This window comes from Taurulus bubalis, assembly GCF_910589615.1.
Source record: "Taurulus bubalis genome assembly, chromosome: 3".
In the NCBI taxonomy this organism is placed as follows: Eukaryota; Metazoa; Chordata; class Actinopteri; order Perciformes; family Cottidae; genus Taurulus; species Taurulus bubalis.
Genome location: NC_136591.1, coordinates 35,274,816 through 35,300,975, shown reverse-complemented (window position 1 = coordinate 35,300,975; position 26,160 = coordinate 35,274,816). Strand labels below are relative to the sequence as shown.

At 44.6% G+C, this 26,160-nt stretch overlaps 3 protein-coding genes across 3 annotated transcripts; 2 read left to right on the top strand and 1 right to left on the bottom strand.

Moving 5' to 3' along the window:
• Positions 1-107: 107 nt before the first annotated feature.
• On the bottom strand, positions 108-3,017 carry ginm1 (glycoprotein integral membrane 1). Its single transcript, XM_079216256.1, has 8 exons — positions 2,894-3,017; positions 2,675-2,746; positions 2,486-2,585; positions 1,822-1,976; positions 1,486-1,645; positions 1,147-1,376; positions 637-800; positions 108-498 (listed from the first exon to the last, which is right to left on the bottom strand). Exons 1-8 carry the CDS (start codon positions 2,987-2,989, stop codon positions 387-389), a joined length of 1,089 nt encoding a protein of 362 aa, XP_079072382.1. The 5' UTR covers positions 2,990-3,017; the 3' UTR covers positions 108-386.
• A 102-nt stretch (positions 3,018-3,119) lies between these two features.
• On the top strand, positions 3,120-11,965 carry ppil4 (peptidylprolyl isomerase (cyclophilin)-like 4; the record flags this gene model as incomplete). Its single annotated transcript, XM_079214641.1, has 13 exons — positions 3,120-3,189; positions 3,507-3,574; positions 4,361-4,425; positions 4,514-4,631; positions 4,891-5,033; positions 5,559-5,655; positions 5,884-6,000; positions 6,084-6,208; positions 6,318-6,384; positions 8,841-8,952; positions 9,078-9,174; positions 9,311-9,443; positions 11,559-11,965. 13 exons carry the CDS (start codon positions 3,120-3,122, stop codon positions 11,769-11,771), a joined length of 1,425 nt encoding a protein of 474 aa, XP_079070767.1. The 3' UTR covers positions 11,772-11,965.
• Positions 11,966-16,845: 4,880 nt separating this feature from the next.
• Positions 16,846-25,725, top strand: LOC306733507 (putative ribonuclease ZC3H12D). The gene is made up of 6 exons (XM_079214758.1): positions 16,846-16,930; positions 17,784-18,169; positions 20,417-20,556; positions 22,688-22,922; positions 23,016-23,122; positions 24,381-25,725. The coding sequence occupies exons 2-6, from the start codon at positions 17,862-17,864 to the stop codon at positions 25,298-25,300; spliced, it is 1,710 nt and encodes a 569-aa protein (XP_079070884.1). The 5' UTR covers positions 16,846-16,930; positions 17,784-17,861; the 3' UTR covers positions 25,301-25,725.
• The last annotated feature ends 435 nt before the right edge of the window (positions 25,726-26,160 follow it).

Genomic DNA, 26,160 nt, shown 5'->3' with positions numbered 1-26,160 from the left:
CCTCAACTACTAGCAAAGAAATGCGCGTTCAGACCGGCGGTGCTCGTTTTGCAGACGCAGGTTGGTGCGCTGCTGGGTGACCGACGCTCCAACCACCGCGGCCGACGTCACAAAATCGGCGCTGTGAATCCCTCACTTTCTCTATCATACTAATAAACATGGGACTAAATTTGAGGAGGACCAGCAGGAAATCAGTTTGGTGGCCCGCTCCCACTCCGAGGCGATTGTGCTCAAAGGCGTTAACCGAGGTGAAAACAAAACCAGCTGGTTCACTAATTTGAATGCAAGCTCACGATAAATGCTGAAAATGTAAGACGGTAACCAAAGTTAAAGAATCAATAAGAACAAACTGAAACTAAAAAGGAGCTGCCCAAGTAAATTATCATTCAAGGCTTCTTCTCTTCTTCCTCTTCTTCTGCCTCTAACTCTATGCTCTCCAGCAGAGTGTGCTTCTCGTCCTCTGGCATGAGAGTGACAGGGTTGAGATGAAAAATGTGCCTGTAAAAAAAAAAAAAAAAAGAGCTCAGCATTTTGAAGATTATCAAGTAAGAAAGGTCAGCTTGGTCGCCGATGAAACGGTTAAGTACACCTTCCAGCAGATTATTTGTGCTCATAATCCCCACGACGCAAACTCACTTGTGTTCACAGGTCGGGAAGAACATGTCCAAGATCTTGACGATGACCGCTGACCCGACGACGCCGATCACCACCACCCACATCACCAGGAAGAAAAGAGGCAGCGACTCGGAACTGAAGCGCCTCAGACGCTCCCTCACTCCCTCCACCCACTGACACATGGCCTGAGGAAAGGACGCACACGCAGTCGTGAGCATTTCCTTTGCCGGCACAAGAACGCGACCAGTACTGCATGTTATAAAAAGGCGAAGGCCTGAAAGTTTATGGGGAGGTTGTCTGGTTTATAAAGCTGCTTTCTGCCTTCCCGCAGGAATTCCATGCACCGTATTAGCTAGCTCAAAATTATAAAAGTCTAGAAAAGTGCAGAGTGTGGTATTAAGTCTTTTGGTAATGTGAGAACTAGTAAATGTACAAATTCATCTCTAAAACTATATATGTTTGACTGGTTTCCAGTGAGTTGCTGTATCTTTAAAATACAACGCCATCAACTAGGTCTGGTGCCAGACTTACAGAGTAAGAGGATATCGATTCTTTGGGCGGAGTTTCCATCTGAATCTGGTCCGGCTGGCTCGGCTCCCTGACATCAAACTCATCGTCGTATCTGACGTCGTACAGCAGGTCCGGGTCCATGCGAAGCGGCGTCTCCGGGAGCTTTCCCGGTGCTGCGATCTCCTCCTGCGTGGTCTCTGTGTGCTTCAAGGGGTACTGGCTGGTGGTCTGGGACATCAGCTGCTCTTCGTCTGATTTTAAAACAGGAACGTTTGAGAGCGCACACACTAAACTGGACTAGTATAGAGTGTCTGCATTACAATAACAACGAGGCTCAGGAAAGGCGCCGGGTTTTCATACCTTTTCTGGGATTTGGCGGATCTGTGACAACCACGTCGTTCTCCCTGGGAACCCTGAAGATCTCGCTGTGTCCGATGGGGTAGATGTTGGTAAACTGAGCCAGCTTCTGGAAATCTGGGCTCATCAGGATTTTTACCTCACACATGTCAGGCTGCTGGACCTACAGGATACAAACCCAAAAAGGGTGTGAAGTCATATACGAATGCTTAAGTTACAAATCAAAGTTGTTTTACTTTAATTCATCCGTTCTGAAAAGATTTATATCATTTATAAAGTTGCAAGAATAAGGCTCTGTGAGTATAGTCTCTCTAATTATCATGACCAAGAGACTCTTACCTCTTTGCCCTCCATCTCGATCACTTCACTGAACACCTGCAGAGCCACCACCTCCTCTGAGTCGCTGTACAGTCGGTTCTGGCTCACCATCACCCGAGTGACCGTGGACACCAAGTCCCCAGACTCAAACTCACTGGTTCCATTGATGCCGTCTACTGGAAAAATAGTATTCAATTTACGCGCTCATGCCATTCCTCCAACATTGTTTAACTTCCATCAATTCAACAGCAGTAACCTTGTCCGTGACATTTTTGATTATGATATAAATGTCACGTCCTTTATCAAGTAAAACATGTTTGTTTTTGCCAGACGGATTGTTTGTGATGGGAATCATTTCTGATATTAGTCGCCACCCTCAAAAGAAAAGCAGGGGTTGTTAAAGTGCGACAGATAGAATTTAAGTATATTTTTTAACAAAGGTGTGTGGCAACAATCTACAGTAAAAGAGGAACAAAATATGCTGAACCGAACAAACATATATTTGAGAGTTAAGCAATTCATGCAATTTGCCTCACATTTTAAAGCAATTGCAATGTAATGGCCCTGCGGAATACTTCCTTTTTATCAACGTCTATTCTGAAGGGTTAGATCCATACTTTCTTCTGGTTTCTGTTATTATAGTTTAGTACTTGGATTGGTCACGAGTGATGAGAGGAAAACCCACAGAGGAGTGCTTGACAGTTGAACCTGGTGACCCCCGACAGCTCCACCGGGATGTCATTGACCAGCACCTGCTCTTCGCCCACCGATATGTTCAAATTGATCTGGGGAAAAAATGTATATGATTGAAAAATGACCCAGCTCCGTACCTTCGTCTACGTTACACAAGTTGCCCAATAGCGTTACCGTATACCTGCAGGTTGTTGGAGTCCTGCAGCTGCGTATTAGCGAGCGTCCCCGCCGTCACGTTGATCAGGATGTTTTCCTGGAGATCAATAATTAAAGAGAAGAGACAACCAGACGTGAGGTTAGTGACACAATGGAGGACCGGGGGGGGGGGGGAGCTAGGCTAACGCGATGCTAACGTCAACATCACCGGGTTTGGCTCAGTGCGCTGTTGTTGACACTTTACCGTATTCAGTTGCCTGGGCGAAGACTCCGTGCACGTCGCCGAGGCGAACAGGAGCGAGATGACGCTCATTGCTATCGTTAGACCCGCCGTTTCCATTTTGCGATAACAGCCAGACAAGACGACAGCGTTCGTTAAAACAAAAACATTGAGCGAGACGCGTGAGCTGCGCATGCGCGGGGAGTTTTTCCCCAAAACACTCTTCTCTCGCGAGACCGAGGACGTCAGCATGGCGGTGCTCCTTGAAACGACGTTGGGCGATATTGTCATTGATTTGTTCACAGAAGAAAGGCCCAAAAGTAAGAATATTAAATTATACGCACGTGACGGCTGCTCGTCTCGCGAGCCGGTTGCTGGTTGAGTTTAACGGCCGTTAACCGGCGCCTGCGCAGTGTACAGTATGCTAGCTCGGGCTGTTAGCTTGCCTGCGTCTATTCGTTTGCCTCTTTAACATTAGCAAGCAGTAAACCGGCATGAACAACACAACCGGAATAAGCCCCTCATGTGTCCTTCCTTCATTTACGCTCAATAGCCGTGTGGTTTGTCTGTGTTTCACTGTCGTAGAAATGACTGTCGGTTTAACCTGTGCTCTTTTTTTATTCTTCTCATTTCGCAGCTTGCCTAAACTTCCTGAAACTATGCAAGATAAAGTACTACAACTACTGCCTCATCCACAATGTCCAGGTAAAACTTTAACGGTTCCTTGCAGACTTCTGTAACAACAAAGGTTTGGGTCAATATCGGGTGGACCGTGGCGCAAACTCACCGGAGGAGGGCGCTATTATGCCCTACCGCGATTGAAAAACTGTATAGACCTAGCACCCAGCTTCATATGTAGATGCATTTTTAGCAACACTTTCATTTTAGTCCAAGCATTTGCCCATGCAGGTAAAAACCGAGTTTAGAAAATACACAGGCCCTGAGGTCCCCTGGTGCAAATCCAAACAATAGCTGCAACACAACTTGCTATATCATTGTTGTTCTTGTTCACCAAACTCTGACAAACGAGGGTGCATGACTGCTGTCCTTGGCTTCTTGACTGGACACAGGGCAGTGTGTGTAGTGAGGACACACACTGTTGCACTGGGTCTCCGGAGCAAGTTGACGTGGCAGTGCTCAGGTTCCATATATCAATAATCCAAAAACAATACCAGCCGATGTTGCAATGGGAATTTCTTGATGTACACCGTATCTACATTTACGTAGTGATCCCCACTTAGATTGACTCTGAATTACAGCTGGGGGATGTCAATATTGTCTAGGTTATAATGTCTCCTCGTGATCATATTGTCACAACATCCTAAAATCCATCCAAGCATACGATCTTAACAAAGCAGCGGACAGTTTTGTCTCAAAAGTAACGTGAAGTGTATCTTCTGTTAATGATCAGGCTCTGGTGAAGACACCTCATTTATTGGTCCAGCTTTGAAGGTGGACACTGCTGTAACTCTGTGTTTGTCTCCTCTTCAGAGAGATTTCATCGTGCAGGCCGGAGATCCCACTGGGACGGGACGTGGAGGAGAATCTATCTACAGGTCAGTCATCCTCGCCCTTGCGGTTTTTTTTTTACACCGCAAGTTCAACACTGACACTTTCTTTTCTCTCTCCCGTGTGATTTATTAGCAAAATTTATGGGGACCAGGCCCGGTTTTTTGATTTGGAGAAAGCGCCACGCATTAAACACAGGAAGAAGGGGACGGTGTCCATGGTGAACAACGGAAACAATCAACACGGTTCCCAGGTGAATAAGACGCAGTTGTTTGCCCTGCAAGTTGCAAAAAGTAACATTAAATGCCTTTTACTGGTTTGATGGTTACGTTTGATCAGCTAAGTTAAAAAAAAAAATACTTGAATATAATTTATTGTATAAATCGGCTGATTAAATGAAGAATGCAGAAGAGTTTTTGCTTTTTCAGCGTGAATCATATTAAACTTGCAGATCAAACGCTCCCTGCTGGGTGTGTTGCATAATGTCTGTAATCTGTCATTCCTGTCCTCAGTTCCTTATAACCACGGGTGAGAACTTGGACTACCTGAATGGAGTCCACACTGTGTTTGGGGAAGTGACGGAAGGCTTGGAGGTCTTAGACAAAATCAATGAGACCTTCGTGGACAAGGACTTTGTCCCATTTCAGGATATCAGGTGAACTAGATTTGTAACGCTACACAGAAGTCACAGTCGGGTTCATATCCAGGTTTAGGAGTCACGGTTTTGTTTATTTTCATCTATTTTGAACAGACGTTAGTGCAAGTTTGCAAAAGATATTAAAAAATCCTCTTTACTGAGGGAGTATTTTGCCCACTGGCAACTTTGGAAAATTCTTTTCATTATAAAAATAAGAAACTCTTCTGTATTACAGTGAACAAACCTTTTCCAAAAAGGTAACATTACGCAATAGGCCATGAAACTGAACAGCATCTCCAGTGCTATGAAACTGAAATGACGTTGGCATGCAGGATATGTTTCCATTCACATCCTGCACTGCACCGTTTCCCCCGCACCCTGACGGTGCGACACAAATACCCAAACCCAAATACAGATAAACCGCCTATACAGTACATGGAGTGGCATCCCATCTGTCCAAAAATGCATGTATTATATCGCAGAAAGAAAAATCTCAGTGTACATTTTTCCAGTCATGAGATGAGAATGTAATTTTGCTTGCAGGTTAAACCACACGGTGGTCCTGGAGGACCCTTTCGATGACCCTCCTGATTTGCCAGTGCCTGATGGATCGCCGGAGCCCACCAAAGAGCAGCTAGATGTGAGTGCCATGATGCTGTTGATTCATTAAGGCTGTGAGAGTTCTTACTTTTCTTTTTCCCCCTCATACAAAAATATAAAGCTAACACTGTCTTGACTTAAGATAACCTGCAAACAGATTTTCGAGACCTGAAACCAGAAACCTCATCTGGAGGGAGAAACATGACCGATGCATACAGTAAATGTACAAATGGCATCTTCTGCCTCAATAACAGCTGTTTCTGTGCAGAGCGGACGAATCGGAGCGGACGAAGTGATCGACGATACGGATGGGAAAGCAGCGGAGGAGTTGGACGAGAGGTTGAAGGAGAAGGAAGCCAAGACCCAGGCCATCCTGCTGGAGATGGTGAGAAGAAGAGGCAACTGAAGATGTACCACAGGTGCAGTCTGAGACGTTTATACACTCTCTGTTGTCGTACATTCCTCCAGGTGGGTGACCTGCCGGATGCAGATATGAGGCCTCCAGAGAACGTGCTGTTTGTGTGCAAACTGAATCCAGTGACCACGGACGAGGACCTGGAGATCATCTTTTCTCGCTTCGGGACTATAAAAAGGTGACCATCCAAGTTTTATGATCAAAATGTTTATATTGGATTTGTACATGTGGAAATTGTGCGTGTGTGTGTGTCTAAAGCCTTTCTCCTGTTTCTCTGTTGTGTGTAGCTGTGAGATCATCAGAGACTGGAAAAGTGGAGATTCCCTGTGTTACGCTTTCATTGAGTTTGATAAGGTGAGCATCTTGTGTTTCCAAGTGATGTACACTATCTAATGACAACTGCGTATGTGCACTTTTGTGTCGTTTTGTGTACAGTTTAAAGGGCGAGTCCTTTTTTTCTTTTTCTTACGTTTTTTTTAATCATTCTGTAGCTTCCCAGTGTTCCCTATATGTATTCAAGTTTGGAGAAGCAGACAAGGGAACCATTAAAGAAGCTAAGCAATGTACTGCTGTGGACGCCACGTTAGCTTGGATCCGAAAGTCACACAATAACACTAACTAACTAACCGATCAATGCTGCGGTAGACTGGCAACTGTGGAGTTCAGGAGCTTTTTGCTGATCGTCTGCAAAACGTGTTTTAAAGCCACACAGACTAAGGGAGTAACACGTCGAACATGCCAAAGCACCGTTCAGGCAGACACCCCGCACTTTTCAAATAGTTCAACGAACGACAGGTAGTGTGATCATAAACATGAAAACCCCCCAAGCTCACCATATACAGCCTAACAGAGTAGCCTCAGCCTAGTTTGATGACCAGCATAATGACCATGAGGTCAGAATGCACACAAAAGTGAATTGATGCAAACTGGCGACATGAGGATGGATCTTGAGCTAATTATTTTTAGTTAAGGAAAAATAACTTCCATGAATTGAGATGCAATATGAAGTGAAAATATCAAACTCACTAAATAGTAAATAGTTGTAATAAGTGCATAAACAAGTGCAATAGTTGCAACAAGTGTGAATATTCACAGTTCTGCCAGACAGCATAGAGAGACTGCTGTGTGCTCTCTGACAGAAAGGGCGTAAGCATATTTTCCAAACTACGAGAGTATGTGCAATGAGGGTGACTTAACAAGACAATCATGAACCATATTGCATAGATTTACAATATGTCTTCCTTCTTGTAGTTATGTATTGATGAAAGTATACATAGAAAAGTTGTGATTTCCTCAAAAAATATTCAGGGAAGCTCTCCTTTTTAAGACATTTGTTAATAATGTTTAAGACACAATTACATATTTATGAGGACAGGAGAAGTATATCACCTAGTGAAAGTGACGGGAGGAGAAAACCCCCCTGCAGGATGTGAATCATGGAAGTCAGTCATGAACACCATTGTTTGTTGTTCTTATGACGTGTTGATACCATATCACATGGGCTGCTGGAGTCATTACAATAGAGAAGTATTCTAGAGATGTGAAAGCTGTATACTATATTTAGCTGTCCACTGTGGGAATAAAAATGTGACCTTGTGAACTCGGTCTGACTGTCTTTTGCCACTCACTGGCCTTCAGTTCTCTGAACACCTTCAACCTTTTTAAATGAGGCGAATCTGACTCATTCGTTCCCAGGAGTTTGGTGCACCGTAGTGCTGGATGTGAAGTGCAGTGAACATCTATACCACTAGAGGGCGCTGGGCAGGTTGTTGGAGATATACCGACTTCCACCAGTGACATGACATCCAGGCATAAAGTGAAATCATTTTAGCAAAAAATATGAAAGATTAATAGTTTAAGTAATATGCACCTAAACAGTGTTTTCCGAACGCCTTTTATAAGCAGTCAATGAATGCTTTGCTTGTTCTTAGATCTCTGATGGCAGATGCCAAGTGAATTATTCTGAACTGAAGGAAGATGTTACGCTTGTTTTCCTTTTTGAATTGTTTTTGTACATTACAGTACGTTATGTTCAGGCAGAAGAATGCAACAAGGAAGTTTGTTTGCAGCGCGACACAATTTTAGTTTTTGAAGTGCGACTTCATGCTTGCACACTTTATTTATTTAGCGCTGCAGAGATCTGATGATTGAATTGTTGTCTGACATATCAAAGGCCAGGATTGTATATCTTTAGTAAACTGAACCTCTTTGTACTGTTGGTTGGATAAACAAAACCGATGACGTCACCTGAGAAAGTGTGATTGACATTTGTCATAATTTTTTTTTTTATATTTTAAAGACTAAATCGGTGGTTTCCAGGAGTCCTTGAGTGGGTTCCAGGGGCTCCCCAGCAAAAGGGGAATTATGAATTTTGTACTTTATTTCCATCCATAAGTAACACGATGACTGCTTTGGTCATGGCTTTCACACACTTTCTATAAAATAGCATGTAACGGCAAATAATCAGTCAGATAGGGCACCCTGGGGCAAAATCATATTAAATGGGGCTTAGTGGTCTAATTTGTCTCGGTTTAGGAACGTTTCTAAAACATTGTTCTAAACAGTTATCAAGAAAATAATCAGCAGATTAATTGATAATAAAAATGTTTTTGTTAGTTTGAGCTTTCATAAAGATGAACATCATATTTAAGTTATTTCCTCAACAGGTTTTATTACTCTTACTACCACTCAAAGTATGACATTTGTTAATAACATTATTACATCATCTGTTTCTCCAGATCATGACATTTACATCTATTACACTTCCCCTTTTACCGCTTTCTTTTTTTCTATGCTTTCGGTCTCCAAAGCAAGAAGATTGTGAAAAGGCCTATTTCAAAATGGACAACGTGCTCATCGACGATCGACGCATTCACGTAGACTTCAGCCAGTCGGTCTCAAAGATCAAATGGAAGGGCAAAGGTACTCGTACTGAAGCCTGTTATGAATGTCTCTCTTTTTGTTCTGAAGGGTGAACATGTTAACCCTAATCCGAACAGAGTCTCCATAAGCAGCTTTGAGTTAAATCTGCCTCCTCTGTTTCCTAGGTGGGAAGTATACTAAAGATGACTTCAACGCCTACGAGAAGGACGCGGAGAACCGATCCAAACTTGCCCTCAAGGATCAAGTGAAGCCGAAACAAGAGTATCCTTGTGTGTTAATAGGCAGGGATTTAGTTTTCCACTTCCTGTCACAACGTATCAGTCTGCGCTATTCAAACTGTTGCGGTGGCCGATTGATTTCTCAACTTCCTGGAGATTTCCATAACTTTTCATAATAGTTCCAAGTACGACCTAATAATTGAGGAGGAAGAGGAGGTGGCGAGCCACCAGCCCTCCGAGAAGAAGCATAAGGAGAAGAGGCACCATCATCATTCTGATGACGAGGACAGCAGGAAGCCCAGAAAGCACAAGGTATCCATCCTCAAGCCAACACAACAACATTGCAGTATTGTGTTATACTCTCTTTGGTTATATTAGTAGGGTGTAGCACACCAGTCAAAGGTGTTTTGATTGAGTTCATTGCATACATGCATTATTAAAGGGGCTGATTTCAAAATTCAGACCAGGCCGGCGGCTAGAAGCTAACTGTGCTAACAGCACTAATGGTGCAAACAATGGTGCAACAAAACAACAAAACCCTTTCCCATTGGACAAAAAACAACAACAACTGTCTTCAGTGGGAAAGGATCAAATCTGACTCATTCGTTCCCAGGAGAAATAATTCTGCAGTAGTTTTTGATCGGTAGTGGCACAAATTCCGTCCGTCTCTGTCGAAGTGGCACTTGAACGTCGCTCCAAATCAGCCGTTTGAAGAGAGACGGAGTAAGTAACACAGAAAAGAGCGAGTAACCATGGTGACATTTCGATGGCCTCCCCTATGCAGCTTTCTACATTAACTCTGTTTCCCGTGTGTTTGTGACGTCTAAACTAAAGTCTATGGGAGTCTAGTGCCTGTATTAATTTGAAAAGAAAAGGTATGATTAACTTTTTTTTTTTTTAACACAAGGAAGCGGCTAGGAACATCTGTTTTACATTTGTTTAATCACAAATTCAGGAACATTGTCTCTAGTTTAAAATAAACCTACCAGCAGCTGTTTATGCAAAGAGTTGCAGTTCATTGTTAGCGTGCAGTAACCAGGTTGTTGACAGACAGACAAGTTCACTCATTCGGATCGTTGTTGAGTAACCGCCTCACACTTGGAACAGTGGCCAAATGGCAGCACATTCCAAATTCAAGGCGTTGTTTTAGGGTTTTACACCAGAATTAGTTTTTTCTTATTCTGAAAACATCGATGTGTTCTTTTAATTTAGGGGATCAGGGATCCTGCTGGACAGGTGAGGCAGGCTTCATGGCATGATGCCAAATTAAAAGACTGCTTACAGTCAACACTAAATGTCATGCTTCTCAGTCAGATTTATATTATGTAATCATCACTCGGGTAAACACCGCGTTGAATGGAGAAGGTTAACTTGCCAAATGCCTGCTGAAGTCTTGACTGAGCTTTATGATCTCTTTGTGGCCGTTGGAGACGATGCATTTCTTTTGAGTGCCGTTAACTTCTAGTTATGAGACAATATCTTCTAATTATATAGTTCAATAAACGGCTGAGCGCCACAAAATCCCATCTACTCAAGTGGCAGCCAGTAAATCCCAAACAGAGCAGATGGTTGAACAGTGCTGGATTGCAGGATTGTTCAAACCTCTGTCTGTGTTTAGTCCGCTAAAGATGCATCGTTTCCAGGAAGTACACATCCCCTCTCAACTTCTCCCTTAGTGGTTTGAAACTGCATAGAAAGAGCCCCCATGCTCCTTCCCCTCATATATTTAGCTTTGGTATCGCATCAGATCAATTCTAAAGTTGGTAACCACCTACCACAAAAGCTTGGTTGGGTTCAGTCAGATGTCTGATGGCGTCACTCGGTATGTGTGAATGGTCTGTCGTGCTTTTTAGGTTGTAGATCGTCTTCTTTACAAACAGATTGTGTGCTCCGTTTTGTACAAGAACAAGACGCTGCACGATGGTTCAGAAAGAGACATTTTTACAATTCTATATTGTGTTTGTGGATTAATGTCACTGCTGCATTCATGTGTACACGTTGCAGTTTACTGTGCTCATTTGAACTACAGACATGCTTCATATTCTACACGTCCAGATGTTATCAGCGTGCCTGTCCTGTGAGAACAATGCATTTCTAAGAAGTCAACTTTTCATGAGCTCATGTGCTCGGCTTATTGTGATGATGCGTTTTCCAGCTGATCCAAGAGTTTGATTACTTCAGAAGAAAGGGAGCTTTCTCAACACAAAACTTTGGAACTTCAGTGTGTCGCAAACATTCACTGAGATACGTGGTTTTCACAGGAATGGGAAGAAAATACTGTAATCTGCTAAGTAAGTGAAGCTGTCAGACACATTTAGTGCAGTATAAATATTTGAGATTTAGTGGAGTAGAAGTATAAAGTAGCACAGAATGGTAAATGCTCAATACAAGCCTTGAACTTACATTCCACTGCTGTGACATTTCCAGGACGACAGGGACAGCCGGCGAGACCGAAAGACGGGACACCAGCGCTCCCAATCCCGCTCACGTTCCCGCTCCAGAGACCGGGACCACAAACACAGCAAAGCCCAGCACCAACATGGGAAGGAGGGCCGCGATCGGGGCCACGGCCACAAGGACCGGAGCTGCAGCAGCTCCTCCAAGAGGTCCAATGAGAAAGAGAGGAGTAGGTACAGGTGAGGGAGGTGGGAATGGAGCCACAGAGAGGTCGCCCGCACTCAGCATGAATTATGTGGTATCTAAATATTCACGAGCCGCCCTCACTACCGGCTTCCTATGGCATCACTTAGGGAAAACAAGTCCTTGTCACATTGTTCTGAAGAACACAAAAACAAATGTTTGCGAACTTCTTTTTTAAATCTATATTAAAAAGAATCCCCCAAAATGTGACTGTCTTTTCTTCTTCTTTTCTTTTTCTTTTCTTCTTCCCATTAATTATTTATTTCCGGTGATGGAACCTAACAAAGTACACTTACTACCGCACTGCAACCCTTTTAGCAAGTGCCGTCTGCAGCGGTCTCCCTTGAATTCCATCGTTGTCCCCATTCGTTGCTTTGACACACAAACACGGGAGAATCGGGTCTTTAAAGTAAAAGTGTTGGCTCCAGGACTTGTGACGGTATTCCTGCACTGTAATTTTACAACTTTGACTTTAGTAAATCATCCGAGTAATTGTTTCCACCTCTGTTAAGGTCATCTGAATTCCACAACAGACTTCCCCCCTCTTGGTATTTACTTCCACTTTCCACTTCCACAACTGCTCAGTAGTAGAGCAAAAGTAGTAGGTGGTTAATCTCACACCCTTTGACTTTAGTTTTTTAACATTTGGGGTTTTTATTTTTTTGCATTCATAAAATGTGTGCATGGAAAATGTCCGTCTCCAAAGCACCGAGGGGATTCACTGGTGTCTCCCTCCACCCACCTCGCAGAGCCGGGTGACGCAACATCCACCTCTCACTCCACAAACTCAAAAGCCAACGTGTCGCAAACAGTTCCATGAATGTTTAGGTGTGAGATGAGTTACAAATACAACAAAATTATTCTTATTTGTGTGTTTCGTATTCGAAACGCTTGCTGATAAAGTATTAGTTTTTTTGCTCAACCCTCACGTTGTGTCAACGTGCAACGCTCTCAGTTGCAGTCTGATTCTAAAGAAGTGATGCAAACGTGTCTGGTTCGATTCCAGGAAAATGTGTGTGACATGATGCACAAGGCCTTCCAAGACCTTATCCACGATGAGTAAGCTTTAAAGAAGACCGTATTGGGCAATATCGGACTGTGGGTGCAAGCCTGAACTTGAATTCTGTCTGTGATCCCCAGTACACCTCACCATGATGGGATGTGTCATTCTCTAGAAAAGAGTCGCCCTGCAAAGTTCCAATCTTCCTGTGTGTGTGTGTGTGTGTGTGTGGGTGGTGTTCGGCGTGACTGATAAGTATTGTGGAGTGGAGGTGAACAGCTTCTGAAAGGTGGTTGCTTTCGAGCAGAGTGGAAAAGGGATTGCACAGCTTCACTCCCCCGGGGGAAACCGCAGTCAGAGACTTCCCCAGACTGAGCGCTGCATGCAACCTGCACAAGCACAGAGCACACGGTGCAGCGTTTTTAGTTTTTGACAGGTCTCCTGCACCTTCAGACCCGTGAAGTCAATACCGAGCACAAAGGATCAAAGTCGTGTTTAGAATCGCTCGAGCGTGTTAACTGAGTTGTCCCCTCGACGTGTGATTTGTGTCGGTGGCGTTCTGCTTAGCTCACTTGGTCACGCCATCTGTGTGTTAGCATGACGAATACAAGGTGACACTGTTGTTGTAGCTGAGTGGAAGGTTTTTCTGGCACGCTGTCACTTTAAATTCCTACCAAATACACAGGGTCCATGCACACATACCTCGTTACATACGGTCACTGGTGCAAAGTGTGTGTTTTTACAGTATAGGAGGCAAGCATCAGTTGGAAGGTGCTCACATCGAACCTGTCTGATTCTGGGCTCTTCAGGTGGAAGGATAAGAAATATAAAAATAGGAAAAGGCCAAAAAAACGGGCCTCTGACGGGTCTCAGTTGTAACAAAAGGGAACACTTCGAAATCAGTGGATGCATGATCGGAGAAAGCCTTTTTATTTTTTCAGATATGGGGTTCAAGACCGCCGTGGACGGGTGTGGTGCCCGTAAGCGCGGTGAAGACCTGAATACAGTTCACCTGTGAGCACTGAAGGCATTCGAGTGTAAGTTACCATTTAGGTTTAATGCTCACGGTATGAGAATATTACATGTGGTCATTCCATGCCAGTCATATTTACGCCACATATTTGATATATTTGTCATACACTGCTGTTTTTATCCTGAATAGGTTTGACCACAACCTTAGTAACATAACAAAAAGCATTGGGACGTTACACTAAAAAGCGCTCATGACTTTGGAATGTAACCTCAAAATTGCGGTATTTTAGTAGCTGTACTTTGTTACTTTCAAAGCACCATTCATCAGGTAGCGTGCGGGTTGCTGTCTACTTCTGGTATCTGTTAAATGCCTAAAATTCTCATCATGCCTAAAATTCTCGGCGCTGAGCGCGAGCAGCGTGTTGAAGGTGCTCCTGATTTAAAACTGCGATACCTAACTCTTTATGAAAGTGTTGCAACTTCTCTTCAGAGTGATTCACTTGACTGGAAGCCAGGACTCTTGCTTGGCCTGCATGAGCCGCTCACTCTGCCGGGTTGGGTCTGATGTCGGGATAACTGATGCCGGCGGAGGCAGCTGGTTTCCACAGCAGCGTGTTGCAGCCACTGTGCCAAAGTCAAATACTGCAGACTATACTGCAATTATTGCTTGGGAAGATTCTATAAGTTTAAGAGCTGGTTTAGCAGGTTCATCATGTCAGCCTCCATTTGCACCATTTGCTAATTTAGCACTGAACACAAAGTACAGCTGAGGCTAAAGGGTCACCAAATATATTGAAAATACACTGCCGTTTAAAAGTTTGGGGTCACCCAGACACATTTTCAGTTTCTTCGCAATTTGTGAAATAGCCTTCATTTCTAAGATCAAGAATAGACTGGTGAGTTTCACATGAAAGTTCACTTTTTCTGGCCATTTTGAGAGTATGATCAAACCCACAAATGTGATGCTAGCTCAAAGGAAGACCAGTTTTATAGCTTCTCACAGCATAACTGTTTTAAACTGTGCTAACATAATTGCACAAGGGTTTTCTAATCATCCATTAGTCTTCTATGCGATGCGCAAACACAATGTCCCATTAGAACACTGAGTGATAGTTCCTGAAATGGGCCTCTATACACCTATGTAGATATTTCATTAAAAAACAGACGTTTCCACCTAGAATAGTCATTTACCACATTAACAATGTATAGCGTATTACTGATTTAATTTAATGTTATCTTCATTGAAAAAAACAGTGCTTTTCTTTGTAAAATAAGGACATTTCTAAGTGACCCCAAACTTTTGAGTTAGTGTATATACATGAATGTTTGTTGAATATTTCCGGCACATCAAAGTTGACTGTTAAGATCATTAATAACCGGCTGGTGGCGCTGAAGGACGAGGTCAGGGGTCACCAAGATGTATTAGAAGTCATCCCCTCTGGACCATGGACGTCGGACAAACTTCACTTGTGGCTCAAATAAATACTCTCTCAGTTCTATCAAGATATTTCCATGACAGATTTTTTGTTTTATTATTATTATTAATTCCCAAATGATGCAGTTTTAAAAACCATGTTAACCAGTCATTGTTTCTAAAGGATGTGACTTTAATTGGCCGGTAGTTTCCTCCCTCCAATGGAAGAGCACACCTTTGATGTGTTAACAATACCACAAGTTGTGTTACAAGTGGGTTTAGCAACAACATAACACTTTCATGTAAACATGTTTTTGTCTTGTTTGACAAAGAAAATGACATCTTTGTGATTCAACAAGATAAAATGATTTCCTGTTAACAAGTTCTGTTAGAACTGACTCATTTGCAATTTTTTTTTTGCCATGGCAGCAATATGTTGCTGCAGACGTCTGCTGCCGTCACACACAGCACATTATTTACTTCCATATAAAATTGTCCCTTGTCCTAAAAACCTATTGTACCGTCTTTAATTACCAACTTATGCTGTACCCTATGTATTAATTCCAATCAGCAATTTCGTCACACATTATTTTCCTGCCCCTCCCATGTTCTCTCTCTCTCTCTCATTAGTCATTATTATTCATGTCCAACACCCTGGTTGGGCAAACATCGGTAATAGAGGCAGCATCAAAAGACTGTTTCACTGTGAGTAATTACTTTCCTTTGTCCATAGTTCGCAATTACCAGTCACAACTCTGTGAGTGTGTGTGTGTGTGTGTGTGTGTGTGTGTGTGTGTGTGTGTGTGTGTGTGTGTGTGTGTTTTGAGTACTTTGCCAGGTATGGCTCTCTGTGGACAAATTGGGTCAACGTGATATTGTCACGAAACTTTCCCAGTTGTGTAGGAGGGAACAAAATGAAGGCAGAGTTCAAAATGAGGCGTGGTCTGAGCAAGGGGCCCAATTTGGCCCCCGACCGGTGTGATCAGATGGTCTTTAGTCTTCTTCATAGTTCCCTTTCCTTTCCATGATGTCCGCCCCTGGTTCTGTCTTTGTGGGCATATGTAGGTCACTTCCATCCGAAGGCTCTGGGGTCTAGTAACTGGGCACAGGCTCTGTTTTGATCCCTGCAGTTCCCCGAATCAGGTGAACTCTGCTCCAGTTCTTGGTTTTGGGATTACCCAAAAATAATAATGGCAGCAACATAAAAAGATTGTCATGGAAAAAACAATTCCCGCTCCCAGTCCAGACAGCTGTCTTTGTTCATGTGACACCCGTGACCCGAGGTTCCCTCTTCAAATATACCATAAGTATGAGAGTATGATCCATACCCTCCTCTCTAAAGCCCACTAACCAACCCGTCCTTTCTGTATTTTCTTTCTGTATAATCTTCACAAAAACTAAAATGTGTACAAACGATTGCTTGCTGTCAGGTGCTGCATACTGCTTTGTCACAGTCAGCATTTATTGTTCACCACAACACACACACACGCGCACAAAGAAGGCTAAAATAACCTTCTGGCTCCCAGATCAGCCCTGATGAGGAAGTAGTCACTAATTCACAGAGTGTTCTCTTCCTTGCTGTTTTTTTCTTTTTTTTTCTCAGCAGCCAGCAGTCACTTCCTCCAATGAGTAATAAGAGCAGCTTCACACAGACAGGTCTGCTTCTCAGAGCCACTCACTCACTGACCTGAGTACAGCTCACACACTCGCAGAGAGAGAGACACACACACACACAGCGGGGGAGCGACTCGGATCCACCACCACCTGTTGAGTGTAAGTACAGAACCAGACCCTTGAAATGCAGCTGCAGTGTTTGTGATAACCGTATGTTACTCTGCCTGAGGGCTCGTCTTGTCCCGACTTGCTGTGTTATAGATTGTGAGAGACAGGTAGAGGGGGGGGGGGGGGGCTGCTGGGTTGCAAAGGTTGCTGGAGTTTGGAGTCCTCTTCGTTTGCAGCTTGTTGATCAGACTGAACTGTCAGCAGCAGCAGGATGTGGGTTTGGAGCGGAGCAGAGATCAGGGTGCCTTCGGTTTCAAAACAAAAACGTCTTTTGTTTCCCCTCGTACTTTGAACGTCAGGTTGACGCACGAGCGAGTGCAGCGAGAGGAGTTCAGAGGGGGACATGGGTTCGGTTTTGTTCAAGGTCTGTACTCGCTGAAGGGGGTGCGAGTCACCCAACGGTCTCTTTCGCCCTCAAAGTGTGATCAGTGTCTTTGGTCATGAAGTCCAAAGGGGGGGGGGGGGGGGGGTTTCCAGACCGAGCAATAAAAAGCGTGAGTGTGTGGAATGGGGTGAGGCTCCAGCCATTAATAGCCCTCGCGCCCGCATCAGCTCCATTCATGTCTGTTTTGGCCCGGGACCTCTGTGGCACTGGAGGTCAAATTAGATCAGTGCAGGCCCCTCTTGTTGTTGTTGTGTGTGAGAGACGGGGGCTTTTTAACCACCCTGACGTCAGCCGTGGAAGTCATGAGGTTGTGATAACCAGAGATGCCAAACCTCAACCCCCTGTTTCCTGTGTTTACAGTAACAGAGAATTTGACTCTGCCTCTATCCTCTTTTTTTGTGTGACACCTGTCAACCGCTCTAAAATAACAACCACCCCCCCACACACACACACACATAGGTTGTTACCACGGAGACGCTGACAAGCGAGGAGGCCGACCCGAGGAGAGGAATCACCCGTTCTGGATCGGGCTCCACTATGGACCGCCAGATGCAGCAGCACGCCAAGGTGGAGCGGTTTCTGAAGTTGGGGTATTCGCACAGTGACATCCTGCGGGTGCTGGAGAGCCTGCGCCACGACGCCCAGACCAACGACATCCTGGAGGAGCTGATCAAGACATGCCACACTCGCAGCGGCGGCAGCGGCCAAGAAAGCGTCCCCAACAGCCCCAAGCTAGTGTCCAGGGGCTGCAGCCCCGGTCCCAGTCTACCCAGAGCCGGACCGGACCAAGAGCCCGTCGCTGGCTTCAGACCAGTGGTTATCGATGGGAGCAACGTGGCCATGAGGTGAGAACACGTAGAACAAGTACAGTACTTTGAGTAAAAGTAGCAGAATGTACTCAATGACGTATCAAAAGTATTTGTATAGCAGAATGGTCCTTCTTAGAATAAGCGATGCCTTTATTATATTTGAAAGATTTGAATTCTGGTCAATGTAATAACTTTACATGTAATGGAATCTATATTGATACATTGTACATATTTTAGAGGTTTATCGAGATTTGCAAAATCTGCAACTGTAGTCGTAAAACAAATATACCTAAGTACTAGTATGAAGTGGGATAAAACAGTATCTCGATATGATATTTGAGCAAATGCACATAGTTTCTTTCAGCCGCCGCCTCGCTGGCATTTCATTCTTGGGCCAATCCAAACATTACCAAATATTTTACATGACAAAGAGAAAACATTCTTTCCTTTTTTTCTTTTCTTTACTTCCTGGAAAAAAAATAAAAAATTCCCTCAGGTGTGACAGATGTGTGTACTTGAATAATCCAATAAAATCAAAAAGGAACATTACAACAGCTCTATTTTAGTGCTAAAAGTGAGTTTCCGGTCACATGACCGTCCCTAACTCGTGTTTCACTTCGCAGAATTGATCGCAGCACACTTCCCCTTGAAAGATGTGGGATGTGAAAACACGACTTGCTTCTTTTTTTGTTTTCCTTCTCTGTGCACTCGCTTCAACGTGACGTCATGCCCGAACGGCTCAAAAGAAAGTGACGCGCTCACAATCTGAGCCGTTCCGATATTCTCGTTCGGCGGGACTTGCAATATTAATTAATGTGTGACACGCTACGCTGGCGTCTAATCTCGCCCCTTTTCCAACTTTTACCTGACCCACTTTGGTGACAAGGAAGTCCTGAGCCTGCATTTGCTCAAACAAACATCGTGTCAAGTAGGCCGAGGGCACGCTGTAAATTCAAAAGGAGGAAACAAAAGAGCAATGGTTCCACCACACATATTCCTGTTAGGACACAAGGGGAGATTAAAGAGGAAGAAGAGGGAGAGAGTATTTACTGTAACACCTTGTCATGTGTGTGTGTGGTTGGCCTCAGGCGTTGAACCCGTCATCAGGCTCCACTTCCCTGTACGGGCCTCTTCAAAGTTAGCCAGTTGTCCTGGTCTGCTGGGACAATGCCGCATTTCTGACTGAACTGAGGGACAGGTTAAAAAAAGTTGAGATGATGCCGACTTTAAGCCCCTCTTATGGCTCAACCTCCAAAAATCCCTGGCTTCTGCATGTCCCTTGACTCAATATATCAGCGTTTATAACCTGTTGCCCTGGCACATTTTTTAAAAAACAAGTACATATTCAAGATCCTCATGAATGTCAGGCAGTTGGTTCCAAGCCAGTGTTTGCTTGTTTCCATTGCGCCGCTGCTCCCAACATGCGTCTCCGGTGGTTTTATTGGAACCCGTCCAAGCAGTGAAACCTCAACAAGTGATCCGCCTCTCTGACGGCATGGGGTTTGACAAAAGAGCCCGAGGCTGCACGTAGAAATGATCGAGGAAACGTCATTCAAAGTCTGCTTCACGGCACGCGATACAGATATGCAAGATAGACCTGTATTCAGATTCCCCCCTAAATACTCACGCCAAGCCTCGCCTTCGGTCCCTGTTGTGTTCAAAGGGCATCACCACTTCCTGCTGACGGAGAAAAGGGGAACCACAGGCGCTCAAATGCACGCACGCAGCTTTTTGATTCCTCCGGCAAGCAAAACAGCCTCGTTTACTTCAGCAGCGGCTCTTCAGCACGTCCCTCGCTTTTGTTTCAGGGATAAAATGAACACCGGCCTCATAATGTCTCACCTGGACCTCTTCCCTTGGGATGGAACAGCTATTATATATTATTTTTTCCTTAAAGGAGTCAGGGTTTAGATTTGATGACCCACATATTATGCTGCCAAATATAATGGTTTTCTTTTTTTGCCAAGAATCTTGGCTTATTTTCTCTAATAGAGAAACATTAAATAAAGTGGCCCATGCTTTGTCAGCCACTATAATTCACAATAAGACTTTCTTTTTTAATAAGAGAGCGTCGCGCCTCATCTAGGGTTTTAGAGAACTGTGCCTTGCAACACATCTACTTCCTGAAACGTGTGTGTGTGTGTGTGTGTGTGTGTGTGTGTGTGTGTGTGTGTGTGTGTGTGTGTGTGTGTGTGTGTGTGTGTGTTTACAGTTGGGTGGACGGAAACACTAAAGAAGAAGTCGTTTTTTTTTTTGTTGACTCTGGATTCTGTGTCTTTGTAGCCATGGCGACAAGAAAGTGTTTTCGTGCCAGGGCCTCCGGCTGGCGGTGAGCTGGTTCTGGGACAAAGGGCTGCGAGACATCACCGTGTTCGTTCCCCTGTGGAGGAAAGAGCAGCCGCGGCCCGAGGCGCCCATCACAGGTGAGGTCACCTGACCGGTCTCTCTGATCCGTGGTGAAGTCAGAAAGGGAAACGCCAGCGAATTGTGAGAACTGCCATGTTGCTGTTGCTCGCTTTTTGCTCAGTTTTTGTCCGGTTTGTGTGCACATTCTTTGCCTTCAGGCTGACCTCACCCAATCGGGATGCCGTGTTGCATTGTACAGCTGCAGGTGGCTCATACACAATGGGCTGAATGGGGCCGTGTCATGTGATGCCGCGAAAACCTGGTTGAGGAAGTTGTGGCGAAAAAAATAAAACTACAATAACCGTTGTAATGAAGAACTGCCAATCAGGACCGACCAGAATTCGAGCCTCGTTTATGGTTGCACCAACTGACACTTCACGTCACTGACGTTCACAACAGAGACAAGTTCACTGTCCCAGCGCCGGATGTAAATTATCAAGGCTTTTCATGCTGCTGTTGGCTCCGTTACAAGGTGTTACGGGCTCAGTTCATCTGCGACAGAGACATACTCCCAGTGTGGGAGTCATTACCCAGAATCCATCAGGTGCCGTCCGGGAACTTCGACACAAATTAGAAGGTTCCCGAGAGCACAAACCTCTGCCAACCGAGCAATACATCATTGATGCCGCTTCCCTTTTAAAGCTGCAACAATTTGATTTTGGGACATTAAAACAAACGATTAAAGTCCTTTTGGCAAACATGTTGGCATAAAAAAAACGATTTACACATCCAGCAGACGCAAAGCAACATTACCATTCATTTTGAGCCGTGTATCGGTCCATTATTAAGTCAAATATTGACTTTTTTTTAGCTCTGCTTTTGGTCTCCACCAACTCCTGAGAAAACGATCTGACTCTTTAGCTGCTAAATAATAATAATTCATAATTATATCTTTATTTAAAAGGGACCACGTAGTGTTAAAACATAAATGTCACCATTTGATGCACTGTACCAGATTTTAGCTCCAGCTAATTCACATTCTGTAGTCCCTTGACAGACCATAACAAACATAAAACAAGAGCAAACAGTACAGGAGAAAAGACACAATGCAACATTATATGTGGGGAGAAGGGCACACAACACAAAGCTACAGTACAGCACATTACAAATAAGTAATAAAAACCGTTAAAAGCAAGTAAAAAAACACTAATCATCAGCCAAAAACATGCAGCTTTGGTCCACGGAAACAGCTGCTGCTGTAAAAGAGGTTGATGGAAGCAGAATCCGCCGGCCGGCCCAATAAATAAAAAAAAAACATGAAGCTGAAAGAGCCTAAAATGCTCCACTGAGCTGAGGGGGAAATGCTCTGGTGATCATCCTTCTCGCAGCGCACTCACAGAGATTCAATCTACTGTAAATGCAATAAATATAGATCAGCTTCCACTTGCAACGATGACCCAGTTGAACGCAATCTCACCATCAGAGGTTACGACATACAGTGTGTGCGGTACATTAGAAGGGTGTTTTGAAGGACAAATTCACTGTAATGCGGATCATGACTACTGCCGGTATCATCAACTCGATCAGCAAAGCGATCCGATTCATTTGAATAATCGGAAGTAAACGTAGAAGCCGCAAAGACACAACACTGAGTATCTTTTACGATATTGAGACAGAGCTGACATGAGCAGGAGATTGCTCGGCTCAGATTACTTAGCGCTGAAATCGGCGGAAAAACAAGTTTTGAACTTTCCCCGTTTGACTGATCAAACAATAAGGAAGTGTAACTACCTTATTGTACCAGAAATTCAGTATTGTGTTCATGTCTGAGCAAGTCGGCAACAAACATCTTCTTTTCTGGAAGCGATCGGCGTCATCGGGCTACAAGGAAGCGTTCTCGGTGCCAAGTGCAATTTCAACCCTTTTATGGTCGCAATGTAAAGCTCGCTATCACAACAAGGATGCAAAGATAAAGATAAAAGCTCATGTGTGTTTCCACTGCAGGTCACCTGCCTCAGTAAAACGTTATTTCTGCAAAACATAGTTGGCTGCTCGTTTGATACGTACAGGTGCATCTTGGTCCATTATCCATGGGAGCCGTTAGGGTTTCCCCGCCTATAACGTCGGCCATTATCTTCTGCTCGTTGGAAGACTCATTCATATAGCATTTCTGACTTTTTAAACATTGATTGTATTCATGTTTCCCAGATCAGCATGTCCTCCATGAGCTGGAGAGGAGGAAGATCCTGGTGTACACGCCGTCGCGCTGCGTCAACGGCAAGAGGGTGGTGTGCTACGACGACCGCTACATCATCAAGCTGGCCGTCGACTCGGACGGCATCATCGTGTCCAACGACAACTACCGAGACCTGCAGACGGAGAACCCCCAGTGGAAGAAGTTCATCGAGGAGCGGCTGCTGATGTACACCTTCGCTAATGACAAGTAAGCCTGACGGCGGCTTCGGGGCCAGCTCTTCTGCTCGCATGTTTCAAGAGACGGCGCCTGACCCTCATATTTGACCCTGTGCCGGTGCAGGTTTATGCCTCCCGACGATCCTCTGGGGAGAAATGGTCCCACCATTGATGATTTTCTGCGGAAGAAGTCGTGGACCCCGGACAACAAACTGCAGCACTGTCCTTACGGTTGGTTTTACTCTTCTGTTTCAACACAAAAACACTAGCGCTCAGGTTAGACTTCCTTGTATTCTCCTGAGGGGGATGAGTCCATAGCCACGCTAGCAGCTCTGCCTTAAGTACGTAAGCCGAGGCTGATGGGAATGTGATGCTATCTGAAGGTATGTTGGTCATAAACTAAGCCAAACATATAGGACGTAATAATATGAAAAGTCGGGGTCACGAGCAGACATCGTCTGGGAACAAACAAATGGGAAAATGGTGTGCCACTCCAGGATATTATTCCTTGGACAAGTGAACAGTGACCCCTTTGGTGACGTGGGAGGGAAAGTCAGGGAATCTTTTTTTTTTATTATTATTTAACCTTTATTTAACCAGGAAGTCCCATTAAAATAAAAAATCTCTTTTTCGAGGGAGACGTGGCCAAGACAGGCAGCAGCATAAAAAACACTTAGTTATAGACAGAACAAGACTAGTTAAAAGAAACTAAGAGCTAAGAAACAGTGACGTAGAGTTAATTTAAGAAACATTTACATTTTTGGAAACCTGCCTCTATTTCTTTCATTTGAGATTTAAAAGCAGTCAGTGGTCTTAGTTCCCTGAGCTTTAAAACATTCTGCAACATATTCCATGATGAGGGGGCAGAGTACCCAAAAGACCTTTTTCCCATTTCCGTTCTGGCATTTGGAACAGTGAGCATAAAAAAGTCCAGAGATCGCAAAGAATATTGTCCGACTCTTCTCTGGTGGATGCAAACACACAGGTAGTTTGGGAGCAGACCAAGGATTGCCTTATGAATAAGGGTGTGCCACTGAGAGAGCCTAAAAGCCAGTCCACCGTTGGGCAACATGGATACCCGAACCCAACTGCTTGGCAGTCCATCAGAGCAATTCATTGTTCATGGGAACATTATCAAGTTGCAGATTTTTTATTTTTTGTCCCAGTCTTTTGCCACTCGGTTTGACCAGTGGATTTTTTTTTTTAAGGATCCAACTGGTTTAGAAAAGATTTCACAAGACCAAAATGTTTTCTCGTCCCATAGAGGAACTGCAGCTGTGTGAACATCTCTGTCCTTGCGTTACTTCTTTACAGTTTTCTTCAGCCTTCAATTAAACTGATTTTTTCTTCTCATTAGGAGTTGTAACATTTTTGTGAATGAGCATTCAGAAAATTGCCGCAAAATACCTTGCTGATTGACAAAACGAATAGGGCTGTGCTGTTTTTGTGTGGGGATCCCATGAATAACCTCTTCTTTTTGTTCTATCAGGAAAGAAGTGTACCTACGGAGTCAAGTGCAAGTTCTACCACCCGGAGCGAGCCAACCAATCGCAGCTGTCTGTGGCCGACGAGCTGAGGGCGCTGAGAGACAAAGCCAAGAACTTCTCTCCCAAACCGAGCCTGCAGGACACGCACTGCCGCCCGGCTGCGTATCAGCCGGAGCTCAGATACACGTCATCCACCCCTCCGCCCCTCAGCCTAGAGGATCAGTCCCACAGGGCTTCGCCCAGCGAGCAGTTCATCTATCACAGGGACGCCGGCAGCCCGAGAAGCCAATCCAACACGAGCCTCCGCCTCTGCCCGAGCCCCGAAGTGGACGAGGCCTTCGGCTCCATGGAGAGCTTCATGTCCCGGCTCTACATCCAGGACGCTCCCTACAGCTCGGAGCGTCCTCCGCACAGCTTCAGCAGCGGAGTGGCCAGCTACAGCCTGAGCCACGACGACTACTCCCTCTCGGGGTCCTTCGGCGGGAACACCCAGAGGCCCTGTCTGGGCGGGGGAGGTTACTACCCTCATCAAAACGGCTCGTTGCCCTGCGAACGCCCCGCCTGCAGCCAGTGCAGGTGCGGCCACCAAGAGACGAGGATGGACCACCACCACCAGCCGGCGTGGGGCTCCTGCCCTACTCTGCCTCCACAGAACGGGGCGCATCACGGCCCCTTTTCAGAGAAGGAGTGCTGGAGGCAGCCCTGTTACAGACAGAGCCACAGCTTGCCAAGGGACCCGTGGGCGCAGGGCCGAGCCAAGAACCCGCCGGGCGAGCAGAGGAAGGGCCTGAGGAGCCAGCTGAGCACCCTCTTCCCTCAGAGCACGGTGGAGCAAGTCATGAACACTTACCCTCACATCTCAGACCTGACGGAACTGATTTCTCTCATCCAGAGCTACAGGACCAACCACATCTCCTTCTAGATTAGAAAGGCGCTTTTTTTAATATTAGTTCTGACTCAAACTGAGTCCACACCAGAGTTCTCATCCCAGAAGCAAAGTGAAAAATGACAGAAAGGACGTGTTTCTCGTTCTCTTGATTATTACGTGGTTCGTGCTTGGACGCATTCCAAACTCGCCCTTGTATTCTCAGCATTAAAAAATGACTCAATCTGATGGAGTCTTGAAAGCGTAGCAATAGGAATGCTATTTCTTTAATATAAAAGTGCAATGCACTACACTCCATTACATGCTACTTATTGTAGCAGCGCAAATCGTTTATTAAAGCAGCATGTGTTGTTTTTTCAAGTTACCTCAGTGAGGAACTCTATTTGTGTTCTGCACTTGTGTAAAGAAATGCCATTGACTTGTTTTTATATGAATTCTGTGTATTTGCTGCCCCTGTGAAATAAAAGCACTCAAATCGCTCTCCTCGGTTCTTCGTCAATCTTCAAATCCAAAGATGGTTTAATGGACACTGATTTGAACCTGGGAGCTGCTGCTCTCTGCTGGTTAGGACACCTTATTAATGCATTTCCATAAATGTGTTGGACGGGCATTACATGTGTTAATATCCTGACTTTTGGTTCAGTATTGGTTGGTTGGTGGGAGCAACAGTGCAATGGACGCCATCCTTTACTCAGAGGTATTTTATAAAACTTTTATGGCATATTATACGTGGACATTTTCATGCCACACGATACTACTGGCATTTTGTTTCATGACATACTATGGTTTTTTTTGGACATAGGATATTAAAGTGTCCGTTTAATATCATGTAAATACAGTATATCGTGCTTCAAAACTACTTCTACTTTCTGATTTAATAATGCTGAACAACATTT

What these genes read in the sequence shown, in the direction of transcription:
- ginm1 (XM_079216256.1), bottom strand. Translation starts at nt 2,989, where the DNA reads ATGGAAACGGCGGGTCTAACGATAGCAATGAGCGTCATCTCGCTCCTG. An exon ending in TCCGCCAAATCCCAGAAAAG is followed by an intron (nt 1,377 to 1,485) that starts GTATGAAAACCC and finishes TTTTAAAATCAG; the next exon opens with ACGAAGAGCAGCTGATGTCC. An exon ending in TTCCCGACCTGTGAACACAA is followed by an intron (nt 499 to 636) that starts GTGAGTTTGCGT and finishes TTTTTTTTACAG; the next exon opens with GCACATTTTTCATCTCAACC.
- LOC306733507 (XM_079214758.1), top strand. Translation starts at nt 17,862, where the DNA reads ATGGACCGCCAGATGCAGCAGCACGCCAAGGTGGAGCGGTTTCTGAAG. An exon ending in GCCCGAGGCGCCCATCACAG is followed by an intron (nt 20,557 to 22,687) that starts GTGAGGTCACCT and finishes CATGTTTCCCAG; the next exon opens with ATCAGCATGTCCTCCATGAG. An exon ending in ACTGCAGCACTGTCCTTACG is followed by an intron (nt 23,123 to 24,380) that starts GTTGGTTTTACT and finishes TTGTTCTATCAG; the next exon opens with GAAAGAAGTGTACCTACGGA.